The sequence below is a fragment of the Carcharodon carcharias genome, chromosome 15 (genome assembly GCF_017639515.1).
Source record: "Carcharodon carcharias isolate sCarCar2 chromosome 15, sCarCar2.pri, whole genome shotgun sequence".
Taxonomy (NCBI): domain Eukaryota; kingdom Metazoa; phylum Chordata; class Chondrichthyes; order Lamniformes; family Lamnidae; genus Carcharodon; species Carcharodon carcharias.
Window position 1 is genome coordinate 115,889,102 of NC_054481.1, and position 13,245 is coordinate 115,902,346.

The window sequence follows — 13,245 nt, forward strand, 5'->3', positions numbered from 1 at the left end:
CTTTTAACCAAAAAGCAACAGGCAGTGCAGTTCAAAGTGAATATCGTCAGTGTATCCTTTGGCAGGCATGGAAAGGCCACAGGTGGTTCTCAAGACGGCACACTGGGTTTGAGAAAACTGACAAAGGAACATTCCCATTTCTATTCAACACTTCTAACTGGACAATTGTATTTTTATTTTGGACTTTGGAGTTATGCAGGTGCATGTTAACCCTTTGTGTCAGAGGGTTAGATTGCATTACCCTAATGCCAGACTAGGCTTCTGCATATTATGGGAACATAGTACAGAGTTAAGTGACCTATTGAAGGGGACAGGCCCATAATGATCACAACCAGAGCAAAGTCCAACCCCCTTCTCACTCCAGCCAAATTGTCCTTCATTTGCAGAGACTACACAATTCTTCATACTCTATGATAAAGGCAAAATACTGCGGATGCTGGAAATCTGAAACAAAAACAAAAAATGCTGGAAAAACTCAGCAGGTCTGACAGCATCTGTGGAGAGAAAGACAGAGTTAACGTTTCAAGTGTGCATGACTTCTTCAGGGCTAAAGGGCAGTAGAAATGTGGTGATATATATACTGTTTAAAGGGGGCAGAACAGGTGAAGCTGGATAGAAGGCCAGCAAAAGGCGGAGGCAAAGGAGAGATTGCGAGAGATGTTATGAACAGAAGGTCAAAGGGTTGTTAATAGTGGTGGTTCTGGCTAAGGGATGTGCCATGGTGACACTGAGAGTGGAAAGCAGAATGTGATAATGGCCGGACCAGGGTAAGCACTCTGGAAAGTGACAGAAGGCCCAGTGGGGGTGGGGTGAGGAGAGGGGACAGTGATGGGGAAAAAACATTGCAAAGGCTAAAAGCTGGGGATAAAACAATGAATAAAGTGGAAAGAAATTTTAAAAATAATGAAAATAAATGGGGGGAAATAAATAAATAAATAAAAATTTTAAAATAAAAATGAATAATAAAAAGGGGGAATTTCAAAAAGGGGGTGGGGATGGAGCAGAGAGTTCATAGTCTGAAGTTGTTGAACTTAATGTTAAGTCCGGAAGGCTGTAAAGTGCCTAATCAGAAGCTGTCACCATTAGCACCTCCTTTAGCCAGTGCCACCACTATTAACAACGCTTTGATCTTTTGTTTATGACATCTTGAGCAATCTCTCCTTTGCCTCCACCTATTGCTGGCCTTCTATCCAGCTTCACCTATTCCACCCCCCTTAAACAGTATATGTTTCACCACATTTCTACTGCCCTTTAACTCTAAAGAAGAGTCATATGGACTCAAACGTTAACTCTGTTTCTCTCTCCACAGATGCTGTCAGACCTGCTGAGTTTTTCCAGCATTTCCTGTTTTTGTCTTCACACTCTATTGCTGCTTATAATTGTCTCTTGAAATATTCTAATCTATTGCAGCAAGGTGTAATGAAGTTTCTAGCTCCCGCGCTGCAGGAGAACTCTCTCGTCCACATCTCATTGTAAGAAGTATTTGGATGTGCACTTGCGATGCCATGACATACAAGGCTGTGGGCCTAGTGCTGGAAAATGGGATTAGAATAGTTAGGTACTTGTTTGATCGGCACAGACTTGATGGGCTGAGGGGCCTTTTTCTGAGCTGTAGACCTCTATGATTCTATGACATTTCCTTGCTGAGTTTGTTTACCAGCTTTGTAGAATTTACCCTAATTCTGCCCAGTTAGCTTCTTGCCACTTTGGATTATTCCTATTGTTTAAGGTTCTCTCCTTTCTTCTGATTAAAAGTCCCCCATAGATCTTGCACATTCCTTCTATTTCTGACCATCCTTCAACCCCTCTCCTGTATCAAGTATCCAATGGCTTCAGTTCATCCTTACTGATCATAACAACTTGCTGTCTAAGAAAAGTTTTTCTCATCTCCCCTCTTGTTCTTTTGCCAATTACCTGATATCTGTGTCCTTTGGTTACTGACCTTTCCTTCCAGTGGAAACAATTTCTCCTTAACTAATTTAACAAAACCCCTCATAATTTTTATCACCTCTTCTAAATCTCCTCTTAACCTTCTCTGCTCTAAGGAGAACAATCCTAGCTTCTCTAATCTTGCCACATAACTGAAGTTCCTCGTCCCTAATATAATTTTAGATTGGAGAAAATTGTCCTATCTTGGAATTCACTGGGACCGCAGGGAAAAATTGGAATACAGAGGATGACTTGAAGTCATCTGGCCAATCCAGATTTTTGTACAAATCCAACTGATTCCCACTGAACTTCAGGGAAGGAAACCTGCTGCCCTTACTCAATCTTACAAATATGTGACTCCAGTCTCACATAAACATGGTTGACTTTTAACTGCCCTCTGAAGTGGCCTAATGAGTCACTTGTTTGTATCAAAGATGGTCTGCAGTCATTCATGAAGAAGCCCATCTCAGGGCCACTGGGAATGGGCAATAAACTCATCTCCCAATTCCCAAAAGCCTATTCATCATCTACAAGGCACAAGTCAGGAATGTGATGGAATACTCTCCACTTGCCTTGATGAATGCAGTTCCAACAGAAGCTCAACACCATCCAAGATAAAGCAGCCACTTGATCAGCACCCCATCCATTACCTTAAACATTCGCTCCTTCACCACCAGCGCACAGTGGCTGCAGTGTGAACTTTTACAAGTTGCACTATAGTAACTTGCCAAGGCACCTTCAGCAACACTTTCCAAACCCACAACATCTGCCTCATAACAGGACAAGGGCAGGAGATGGATGGGAACACCACCACCTGCAAGTTCTCACTCACCATCCTGACTTGGAACCATATCACCGTTCCTTTACTGTTGCTGGATCTAAATCCTGGAACTCCCTTCTTAATAGCACTGTGGATGTACCTGCACTAGATGACTGCATCAGTTTAGCAAGGCGGCTCACCACCATTTTCTCAAGGGCAATAAGGCATGGGCAACAAGTGCTGGCCTAACCAGTGACACTCATATCCCAAGAATGAATGAAACAAAAGGGATATGGAGATAGGGTGGGATCAGCCATGATCTTATTGAATGGTGCAGCAGACTTGAGGAGCAGTAAGGCCTATTCCTGCTCTTATTTCTTATGACCCAGGGAGATTTCAAGTGACAGAATAAACATATAGAGCAGAAAGACAAACGCTCCTAAATAAGAAGATATAATTAGTTGGCTCAGTAGGTGTTTAATGTTGAAATATTCTCTTTATTATCAAGATCAATATTTGTGCCAGGGGAATATCAAGGATCTTGGCTACATAACAAAATGGTGATCAGAAATTAAGTCGTTACTTTAAATAGTTCATGGATAAGCAGGATATTTAATTACAATGTCCCTCCAAGGAACATCAACTTAGCACCTCCACTTCAATTAACTTGTTTCACATCCTGAAAACTTGCTGACTCTCCCAGTTCTTCTAATCAAAGTCAGAAAATAGCCTGGGTAAGATGGTGGAGCAGTGCATCTTCAGAATATATGCAGCCAATTCACAAAGCGTTGAGGGGTGGGAGCTGTGACTCTGCTGCAGAGAAAAGCTTTTGAAAGAAATGTAATTGTGTTGGGATACTTTTTAAAAAGAAACTCATTTTTATTTTCTATAATTTTGCATTCATCACAATAAGAGGAAGTATTATTTATTGCCCTCAGTCTCAGCATTAAGTGCCTCTAGGTCCATCAAATCTCTCCAGCTCTCCTCCCCAGTAACGAAATGTAGTTCTCCTTCTATTGCAGAAGAGTACTTTCACAGGATCATAGAATCGTACAGCACAGGAAAAGGCCATTTGGCCCATTATGCCTGTGCCAGCTCTCTGAAAGAGCTCTTCAATTAGTTTCATCCCACCTCTTTCCCCATAGCCTTGCTTTTTTTTCTCCGTTCAGGTATTTATTGAATTTCCTTTTGAAAGTTACTAATGAATCTGCTTCCATTACCCTTTCAGGCAGTCTATCCCAGATCATGACAAATTGCTGTGTTAAAAAAACAATTCACCTCATCTCGTTCCTGGTATTTTTGCCAATTATTTTAAATCTGTAGCCTTTGGTTACTAACCTTCCTGATAATGGAAACAGCTTCTCCACATAATGCTACATTTTAACTCTCAACACTAGCTTTTTAAAGTCAACAGGGTTAAACCTTCATAAAACTGGAGTGTCATCATTATTGGCAAAAAGAGACTTTTAGTTCCTTTTTATATCTTTTCATTATTCATTCTCAGTATGTAACTCTTTCAAGTACAAACACGTTTCCATCTGTTTCAGATGAAGTTACATTGTTTCATAGTTTGCCATTGTGAAATTTGAACTCTTGATACTCTTTTGATTAAACCTGTTTCCATCTGTTTCAGATGAAGTTACATTGTTTCATAGTTTGCCATTGTGAGATTTGAACTCTTGATAGTTTTGCCATTGTGAGATTTGAACTCTTGATCTTAGGGTTACAAACCCAGTACCATAACCACTTGGCTATTTAGGCCAAGCATATTCTTAGTATGTAGATATCACTGACCAGGCCAATATTTATTGGCCTCATTGCCATAGCTGATTTTCTCGTTCAGCCACTTAAAAAGGCAATTCAGAGTCAACTAGATAAACAGATGAGGGTGTAGGAAATAGAAGGGTTTGCTGATAGTGTTCCATGAAGTAAGATGGGAGGAGGCTCATTTGGTGTGGAAATGAAGTCACCTGTAGGCCCGGGCCAGTTAAGGACGGCATGTTTCCTTCCCTAAATTACTTTAAGTGAACTAGTTGGGTTTTACAGAAATCCAGCAGCTTTGTGGTCATCTTTACTGACACCAGACTTTTATATCAAGATTTTATAAATTGAATCCGAATCCTCAAATTGCCATGGTGGGATTTTAATCCATATCCTAAAGATAGTTAATCCAGACCTGTGGAACGCAAGCCTACTCTGTTACCATTCCCGTGTGAGCCCTTGTCAGATTTGAACCTGGGTCTTAGGAGCTAAAGGGCTAGTTTTTAACCCAACACTCGCTGCAGCCTCCAGAGGGCACTAATTGGCATTTACCAAGATAATCCCAATACTGACTGTGTTACATTAATGACAAGGGCTGCTGTGTTCTGTCCCTTTACTGATGCACTAAAACACATGCTTTACTCTTCAGTGTTGCACAGACTCTCATTTCACCTGCTCAACAAATCCCTCAGTAGAAACAAATGGCTCACAAATTACAAATAGCCTTGGTCAGGTTGCATCAAGTCTACAAGGTAGAATTTAGAGCACAGAAACAGGTCGTTGAGTCTAGCTGATGTATGCGAGAGCTTATGCTCCAAATGAGCCTCTTTCCACCTTACTTCATGGAACGCTATCAGCAAGCCTTCTATTTCCTACACCCTCATCTGTTTATCTAGTTTCCCCTTAAATATATCCATGCTATTCACCTCAACTACTCCTCGTGGTGGCGAGTTCCACATTCTCACATTCCCTGGATAAAAAGGTTTCTCCTGAATTTCCTATTAGCTTTAATGGCGACTATGTTAGATTTATGCCCTCTGGTTTTACAATCTCCTACAGGTGGAAATAACATTTTAAAGAGAAAAGGGTTTGATGGAGTCAACCTTTAAAGTTTAAAGATTACTAGTTACAGATCAGACTTCAGTCATCAGATTTCAAATCATGATTTCCTTATTTCATCGCTGCTCCTGAGCTGCCAACAACGCGAAGGAAGGACCTGCTCAATGAGGCAGGGGCCTGGCCATTACTTTGTGCTCTACTCTGTCACATTCCTTAAAACCCGGCTCTTTAACCAAGCTTTTGGTCACCCATCTGAATATTTCCTTATGTGGCTGAGTGTCAAATTTTATCTGATTTACGCTCCTGTGAAGCACCTTGGGATATTTTATAACATTAAAGCTGCTATGTAAATGCAAGTTGTTGTTGTTCAGCTGGATTGAAATGCTGAGAGTGAGAGATTTTGTTCCTATCACTTGTTATGTAATTTTCGATTTTCTCAGCACATTATTTAATGACACATTTGGAGTACTTCCCAGATGTGATAACCAGGCTTTTTTCGGTAAATCTGCTGAAGGATAAACCCCAGATTATGATTCTGCAGAATGATTACACAGAGTAGTCACTGAAACTGCTTACCAAATAACGGTGAATAAACTGACAGTAAACCTTCTGGTGGGCACTTTTAAACAAATAAATTAAAGAATGTATTATAATCATTCAAATCCTTTTAGGAATGTCAATCTCATGAATTTACGATTTTAGCTGCTGCAAACATCTTTTTGGTGTCTCTTCCCTTCATTTGCATTTGTTTTTATTATTGAATTTCTTGATTTGCCATAAACACAGATGAATTCTGTGGCTCGGTGGGCAGCAACCTCACCTCTGATTGGAAGGTTGTAAGTTCAAGTCCCACTCCAGAAACCTGAGCTCAAAAAATTAGGCTGACACTCCAGTGCAGTACTGAGGGAGTGCTGCAGTGTTGGAGGTGCTGTCTTTCAGATGTGACGATAAACTGAAGCTCCTTCAACCCTCTCAGGTGGGCATTAAAGATTTCATGGTGCTATTTCATAGCAGAGAGGGGGAACTCTCCCACAGTATCCCTCAATCAACATCACTAAAACTGATTAGCTGGTCATACTGCAGTTTGTAAGAATGGTCTTTTTCTGTGCTCCACATGCTATATAGAAGGTGCCCTATACCCTGCTGTGGCTTGCCAAACATACTTTGACAACACATCTGAAATCCACAGCCTCTATCATCAAGATCACAAGCAGCATGGGAACACCATCATCTGCAAGTTCCCCTTCAAGACATAGATCAGCCTGACACAGACATATAATCAATGTTGCTGGTCCAGTATTCTAGTGCTCCACAGCTAACAGCACTATGCGAGCAGTTTGACTCCAGTGGTTCATGGAGAAGGTCCACCATCATCTCATGACACCCAGGGTTGACCGATTAATGCGGCCTTCCCAGTGCCGCCCACATTCCAAGAATGAATAAAGTAAAAGGCAGTGAGGTGTATATCAGCTGCTGTGACTCCAGACACCCCAATGTCTGTGGAGCAACTACAAACTGAAGTTTCATCACCTCTCATTTTAATTTTTATGGATGGATTTTGCCCACTTTATATCAAAAGGTATTTTACATTGCAGAACTTCACTGGCCACGAGTTATAAAATGCCACCCGAGGACAAATTACATGCACTTGTGCAATTTCTATCTATGAATAATTAAACCTGTAATTAGAGAGTCTGATTAGCAGGATCCTATAAAATGCATACGCTCAAAGCATAGCAGAGCACTGTTTCAGCATCACTTCCCAGGCCCCCAAGGCAGGCACCAGGCACCCTTGTCCCCCTAAAAAGAAAATGGGAGACTTTCTCTTACCCTCTGTACCAAATTTATGCTGGATTATAGCCTCAGTGCCCCAAGTCAGTGACCATTCTTTGTGACCAATTTAAGTGCTGTTTGTGTGATCTTGCTGTGTGCAAGTTGGTTGCCATGGTTACCAAAATGACAACAGTGACTGAACTTCAAAAGTGAATTCATTGGCTGTCAGGTCACTTTGGGACATTTCAAGTGTTTGATCGGTGCTACGTAAATAGAAGTTGTTGTTGACATGCTGAGGGTGTGGTTGGCACTATATGACCACAAGTTCCTGCTTTAACTGGAGCTCATGCGATGACAGCCTCACTTACTTTTGGCTTTCTCGTTTTTCCTGGATGGCCGCCACCTGATACAGGTTTTGTGTTCGTCCAGGTAGTAGAAGCGAACCAGCCCCTTGGAGCTTCCTCTCAGTTTCACCATCTGGGTCCCGGACTGCATCAAGCTCATACATCGTTCCACTGCAGAGAAAAGGGGGCAAAGAGAGAGAACATCAGTGCACAGGGTATCCGCTCAGCTCTGCTGGTTGCCAACAGCCCTCCTGACCATATGGCACATAGAATCATATGGCACAGCAGGAGGCCATTTGGCCCATCATGCCTTTCCAGGTCTTGATCAATAATTTCAAAAGGAAATTGGGTGGCCACTTAAAGGAACTAAATTTTCATGGCAAGGGAGGGTAGAACAGGGGAATAGCGCTGATTGGATTGCTCCACTGAGAGCCAGCATAGACTCAATGGGCTGAATGGCTTCCTTCTGTGCCATAAATGACGCTAATACTCTTTAAAAGAGTTATCCCTCCCCTGCTGTCTCCAGCAATTGTGACCTTTACAAGTACTTATTCAATTCCCTTTCCAAAGTTACTTTTCAATCTGCCTTTGTAACCCTTTCAGGCAGCGCATTCCAGATCATAACAACTCACTTTGTAAAAAATATCTCCTCCACACCCCTTCTGGTCCCCAAAACTCCTGCCGGTCAGAAGACATTCTTGGAATTGAGAATTCCACCATCTAATGCTCTGAAGTTAAACTTCAGCATCTCGACACTTGGGTTTTCCAAGCTTTTGTGCACACGAAGTTCATGCAAAAAATAACATTAAATGGACAGGTTTTGTACTGTGGGCTCATTCCAACCAGTGCCGCCTACCTGAGGACAGATTCAATCACAACCACTGTCAAATCTTCAGTGCTGGAAAGTAAAACCAGGCACCAAACCTATCACGTCGGCTTTCTGCTGGATGAGTTAAGTTATCACAGGCTAACAAAGCCATAAATGTGCAAATGGAGCACTGTCTTTCATTTCCAGGCAGATGGGATTGAAAAGCAGAGAAGTTATGTTAAACTTGTGTAGAATCCTAGGGCAGGATTTTCTGGGGTGGAAATTCCCGCCCAAAATCAATGAACCTTCTGCTGGTCCGTCAAATTATCCATCGCACCCACGATGAGTGGGACCACAAAATTCCGTCCCTGGTTAGACCACACTTGGAGCATCGTGCATAGCTCTGGTCACTGTATTTATGGGGAGACTGTTGCATAGTTGCGTAGTGGTAATATCACTGCACTAGTAATCCAGAGGCTCAGAGTTCAAATCCCACCATTGGCAGGTAGTGGAATTTGAATTCAATTAATAAATCCTGGGGTAAATAAAGCTAGTACCAGAAATGGAGACTATAAAACTATCATCGATTGTTGTAAAAACCCATTTGGTTCACTAACCCTTATTTAATCCATCATTAATTGCCCACTTAAGGGCCTGAATTGGCAGTGGGGGCAAGAAGGCCATCCACAAGCAGCTCACCACCACCTTCTCAAGGGCAACTAGGGATTGGCAATAAATGCTGGCCCAGCCAGCGAAGCCCACATCCCATGGATGAATTAAAAGAAGCATCCCTGATTAAATACCACCCAACCACCAACACACCTTGGTGGAGGGCATTAAATTCTGCCTGAGAAAGCTGAGGGATGACCTGATAGAAGTCTTGGAAATTGTGAAGGGATTTAATAGGTTAGATGTAGAGAAAATGCTTTGACTTGTGAAGGAATACAAAACAAAGAGCCATACATATAAGGTAGTCATTAAAAACACTGTCACGGATCTGATGGACCGAATGGTCTGTTTCTGTGCTGTGCTGTGTAATTCTACATAAAATGGCATGTATGTAACTGATGACAGGGCAGCCTGGGATAGAAGTTCCTTCCACTCTGTTCCCAGTGGGAGCTGCTCGAAGCAAGGAGGAACTGGTTAGTGCCTGTAGCCCCCTGGTGACCAGTTCCAAGAGGGAGCTGTGGGTGGGTGAGGTGGGAGGCACATATGCACTTGTTGTCTGGGTGAGCAAAGAAAAGGGCATCAAACAAATAGGGGTAAAGGCACCCAAGTGCCCTATGATGGAAGATTGGGTTAAAAGATTGGTATTTTAGCTAATGTCATAATCTTCCTAATAATAGAGTTCCCTTGACTGACCAATGAATTGAAAACAGCCTTTGGCCCAAAGGCCACTTGGCTTGTTGCTGATTTATTGATCAATTATATCATTCGTTATTAATGATCATTTTATTGCAGAATTTATCATGGAGCTGAGTTCAGGATCAGTGTGATTTGCTGTTTGGATTGATTTACTTATTAAAGCTCCCCAGCTGATGGATGATGCCCTGTATACCTGCCACAGCTCATCGCAGTTGGTTCCATGTTGGCTGGATTGGGTCAAACAGCGAAGAATGGAAATGTTCCTTTTAACCTTTTGGGAAGTCAGAGGCCCATTCGATCCCTGTGAGGTCAATTTCCATCCAGTTCCTCTGTGGTCAGACCTTCAAGGGGACTGGTACACTGGCCTGCCATCTAGGCCTGGCAGAGAAGTAGCTACCAGGACTCCTGAAGTAGACTGTGTGCATCCCACACACCCACTGGACCTATATCTTGGAACTTCCCTTCCCTAAGCCACCCAGTGGGAGCATCTTCACCACACACGTTCCAGCAGTTCAAGAAGGGAGGCCAACTACCCTCTATATCAGGAGGTCACTCCAGGCTGTAGATACATCAGGGAACAATCACAGTTGGTTTGGATCCCAGGGGCAACAGAACAGAACATGGCCACCTTAGGAGTAGGTTTGGCCCCAGCAGATGCTGGGGGTTAATGGCTCTCTATCGGTTTATCATTAAGCAGTTAATGATTGGCAGTGCAGTAGGTCAGGTAATAGTCATTAAAAATCTGCACAAGATACTGATCAGAACATTCCAACATAACCCACACAGAAGGTCTTTCAACAATGGCAGAGCTGCGAATGTTAGACAGATGTTAGAAGAAAGATTTATGATTGAATAGGGGAACAGATGGAATGTGTGTGTTTGCCTCTTTATGTCTGTCTCTCTTTGCATGACAAAAAGTAATGTTCACATGATGCATGTGAATTTCTGTGTAATGTTTGTCTCTATGTTCTCTGCATGCATTGTAATATTTGTCCGTGTTTCTATGAGTATTTGTTATGTCTGTATGAGTAATGCCCATACAAGTGCAATTGTCTGCAACATCTGTAGCATGAGTAACATCTGTGTATGTGTAACGTGGAAATACTTGAGTGTGTAAAATCTGTAGTGTGGGTAATCGATGCGAGTGTAATTTGTGTATGTGTGATGTCAATACATGTCAGAAATTACTGTACGTGCGAGTGTGCTTGTAAAGACTACATGTAATGATGCATGCTTTACAGAGATAATTATTCAAATAAGACAAGGTGATTTTACCTGCATTAGATTTCAGGAGAGGGGTCTACATTTCTGGTCACATTGTTTTAAACAGGAAGGTACTGTAGGGAAGGACACTAATGCACTAATCTACCCAACATGGATCAATACAACGTGTTGCTTAGTGTCAATGACCCTGCCAGAGCCACATGTCAGAGCTGACAGCTCAGCTTCACTGTAAATACAGCAACAGTGACTGAGATTGAGGCGATTTTAACATCATGATTCATGAACACAGATCATTTTTATCCAGTTTTCTCTTTTCTATTTTTAAGAAATTCCTGTAGATTACTGACTTAATAGGAAGACAGGATGCAGAAATTGCAGTGCACCCTTAAAGCAATATAATCAATGTGTTGGACAGCACAGAGGGAAAGAAACAACTCTTTTTTTAGAAGTGTGTTACCCAGGAGACAGTCGGTATGGGGACTGCAGAAAATGGAGGGAAATGGGCTGAGGAGAAGTTTCCAGAATTCATAGCACCATCTGCATTGATGGCAGAAAGAGGGGAGCTTTCACCTGCAATAGCCCAGTTTGTGCATTTCACTGTAACAGCCCAATCTCCTCCTCATGCCACTTACTGCAATGAGCAGAGGGAGATGCTGGATTCAGGCAGCCTGCATAGTTTCTGCACTTTATGCTCATGTACATCGATGTTTAATGTTGCTCAGCTCAGCCATCACAAGGTAAATAATTGAAGAGTATATTCTGATGGTACAAATTGCTCTCAAATTAAATTCTAGCAACTCAATGTTTGAATATGTTAATAATTAACATCATGAGCTCATTAAAGTTGGATTCTATGCCTGGAAATTAGCTCCTTTTAATGTTTTATTTGAGGGGGGTGCTGGAATTGTGTTTAGTCACTGAACTCCATAATTAACTCTTTCCAAACACAAGAGCTTAGAGACCTCAAAGGGTGGTTGGGCTGGAGGAGGTTATAGAGATAGAGAGAGAGTGCGGGCATGGAGAGATCTGAAAAACAAGGGTGTATTTTAAAACCGAAGTGCTGCCAAACTGGAGCCTGAGAGCACAGGGGAACTCGGTGTGAGTTAGGATACAGGCAGCAGAGTTTTAGATAGCTCAATTTTATGGAGGGTGGAATACGGCAGGCTGGACATGGCCAGGATAGAACTGGAAGCACTCAACAAGTCTGGAGGCTGCCGGGTGCTTGAGGGGTTCAGTAGCAGATGGGCTGAAGCAGGGTCTGATATAGGTGATGTTACGATGTCACACAGAGAAAACAGTCACTGGAAGAGTCAGGTACGATGACTAGAAGCAATTAAAAAGGCCAGTTTTCAAAGCCAGGAAGGGAAGAAACAAGGAGGGGTGTCAGTGAGGAGCTCAGGGAGATGGGGCAGGAGCATTGGAAGACAGAGAGAGGGAATGGAGGTCAGAGGTGGATTGAAGGTTGTGGGGAAGGCCTCCAGGCTGCAGGAGGTGGTAGAGCTTGAAGGAGTGAGCTTGGAGATGTTTATAAAGGAGGGCAAACAAAATTTGAATTTGGTGAAATTGGAATCGGGTTTAACGGGAGATCATATAAATACAAATCAATCTCTCTTTCCCTGCTCCCCTAATCCTGCAGCAGTTCAATGGGATCCTCTTCATGCAGCAAAACACCTGAAGACATATAAGACAAGAGAGATAGTGAATGAAAATGGAAGTGAGAGGCACAGGACAGAGACTTGGAGAAAATGAGATGAATGGAGCAAGAAAATCGTGATAAAGAGGAACAGTTTGAGAGGGTCAGCTAGAGAGGAATAGGAATAAAGAGAAGAGGCCACAGAGAGAATTCAAAATGAGGTCAGGACCAATGGTGACAGAGTGTCAGAGAAATATACAAAGACAGAGGGAGAGAGAAACAGGGAGGAGGATGGGGAGAGAGAGAGCAAGAAAGAGAGAGACAGACAGAGACAGAGAGAGCGAAGGGGAGAGAGAGAGACAGTGAGAGAGAGAGAGAGAGAGATAGCTAGAGACAGTGAGAGAGAGAGACGGCGAGAGAGAGAGAGACACACACACACAGTGAGAGAGAGAGAGAGACACACACACACAGTGAGAGAGAGAGAGATAGAGAAAGTGAGAGAGAGAGATGGAGACAGTGGGAGAGAGAGAGACAGTGAGAGAGATAGACAGAGACAGTGAGAGAGAGAGACAGTGAGAGAGACACAGTG

The 13,245-nt window shown here is 42.6% G+C and overlaps 1 protein-coding gene across 1 annotated transcript in view; it reads right to left on the bottom strand.

Moving 5' to 3' along the window:
• Nucleotides 1-13,245, bottom strand: part of plch2a (phospholipase C, eta 2a) — a 334,095-nt gene that overhangs the window by 139,538 nt on the left and 181,312 nt on the right. Inside the window, exon 2 of the mRNA XM_041206546.1 lies at nucleotides 7,651-7,797. Coding sequence (XP_041062480.1) covers nucleotides 7,651-7,797 — 147 coding nt within the window. The remainder of the gene's footprint in view (nucleotides 1-7,650; nucleotides 7,798-13,245) is intronic.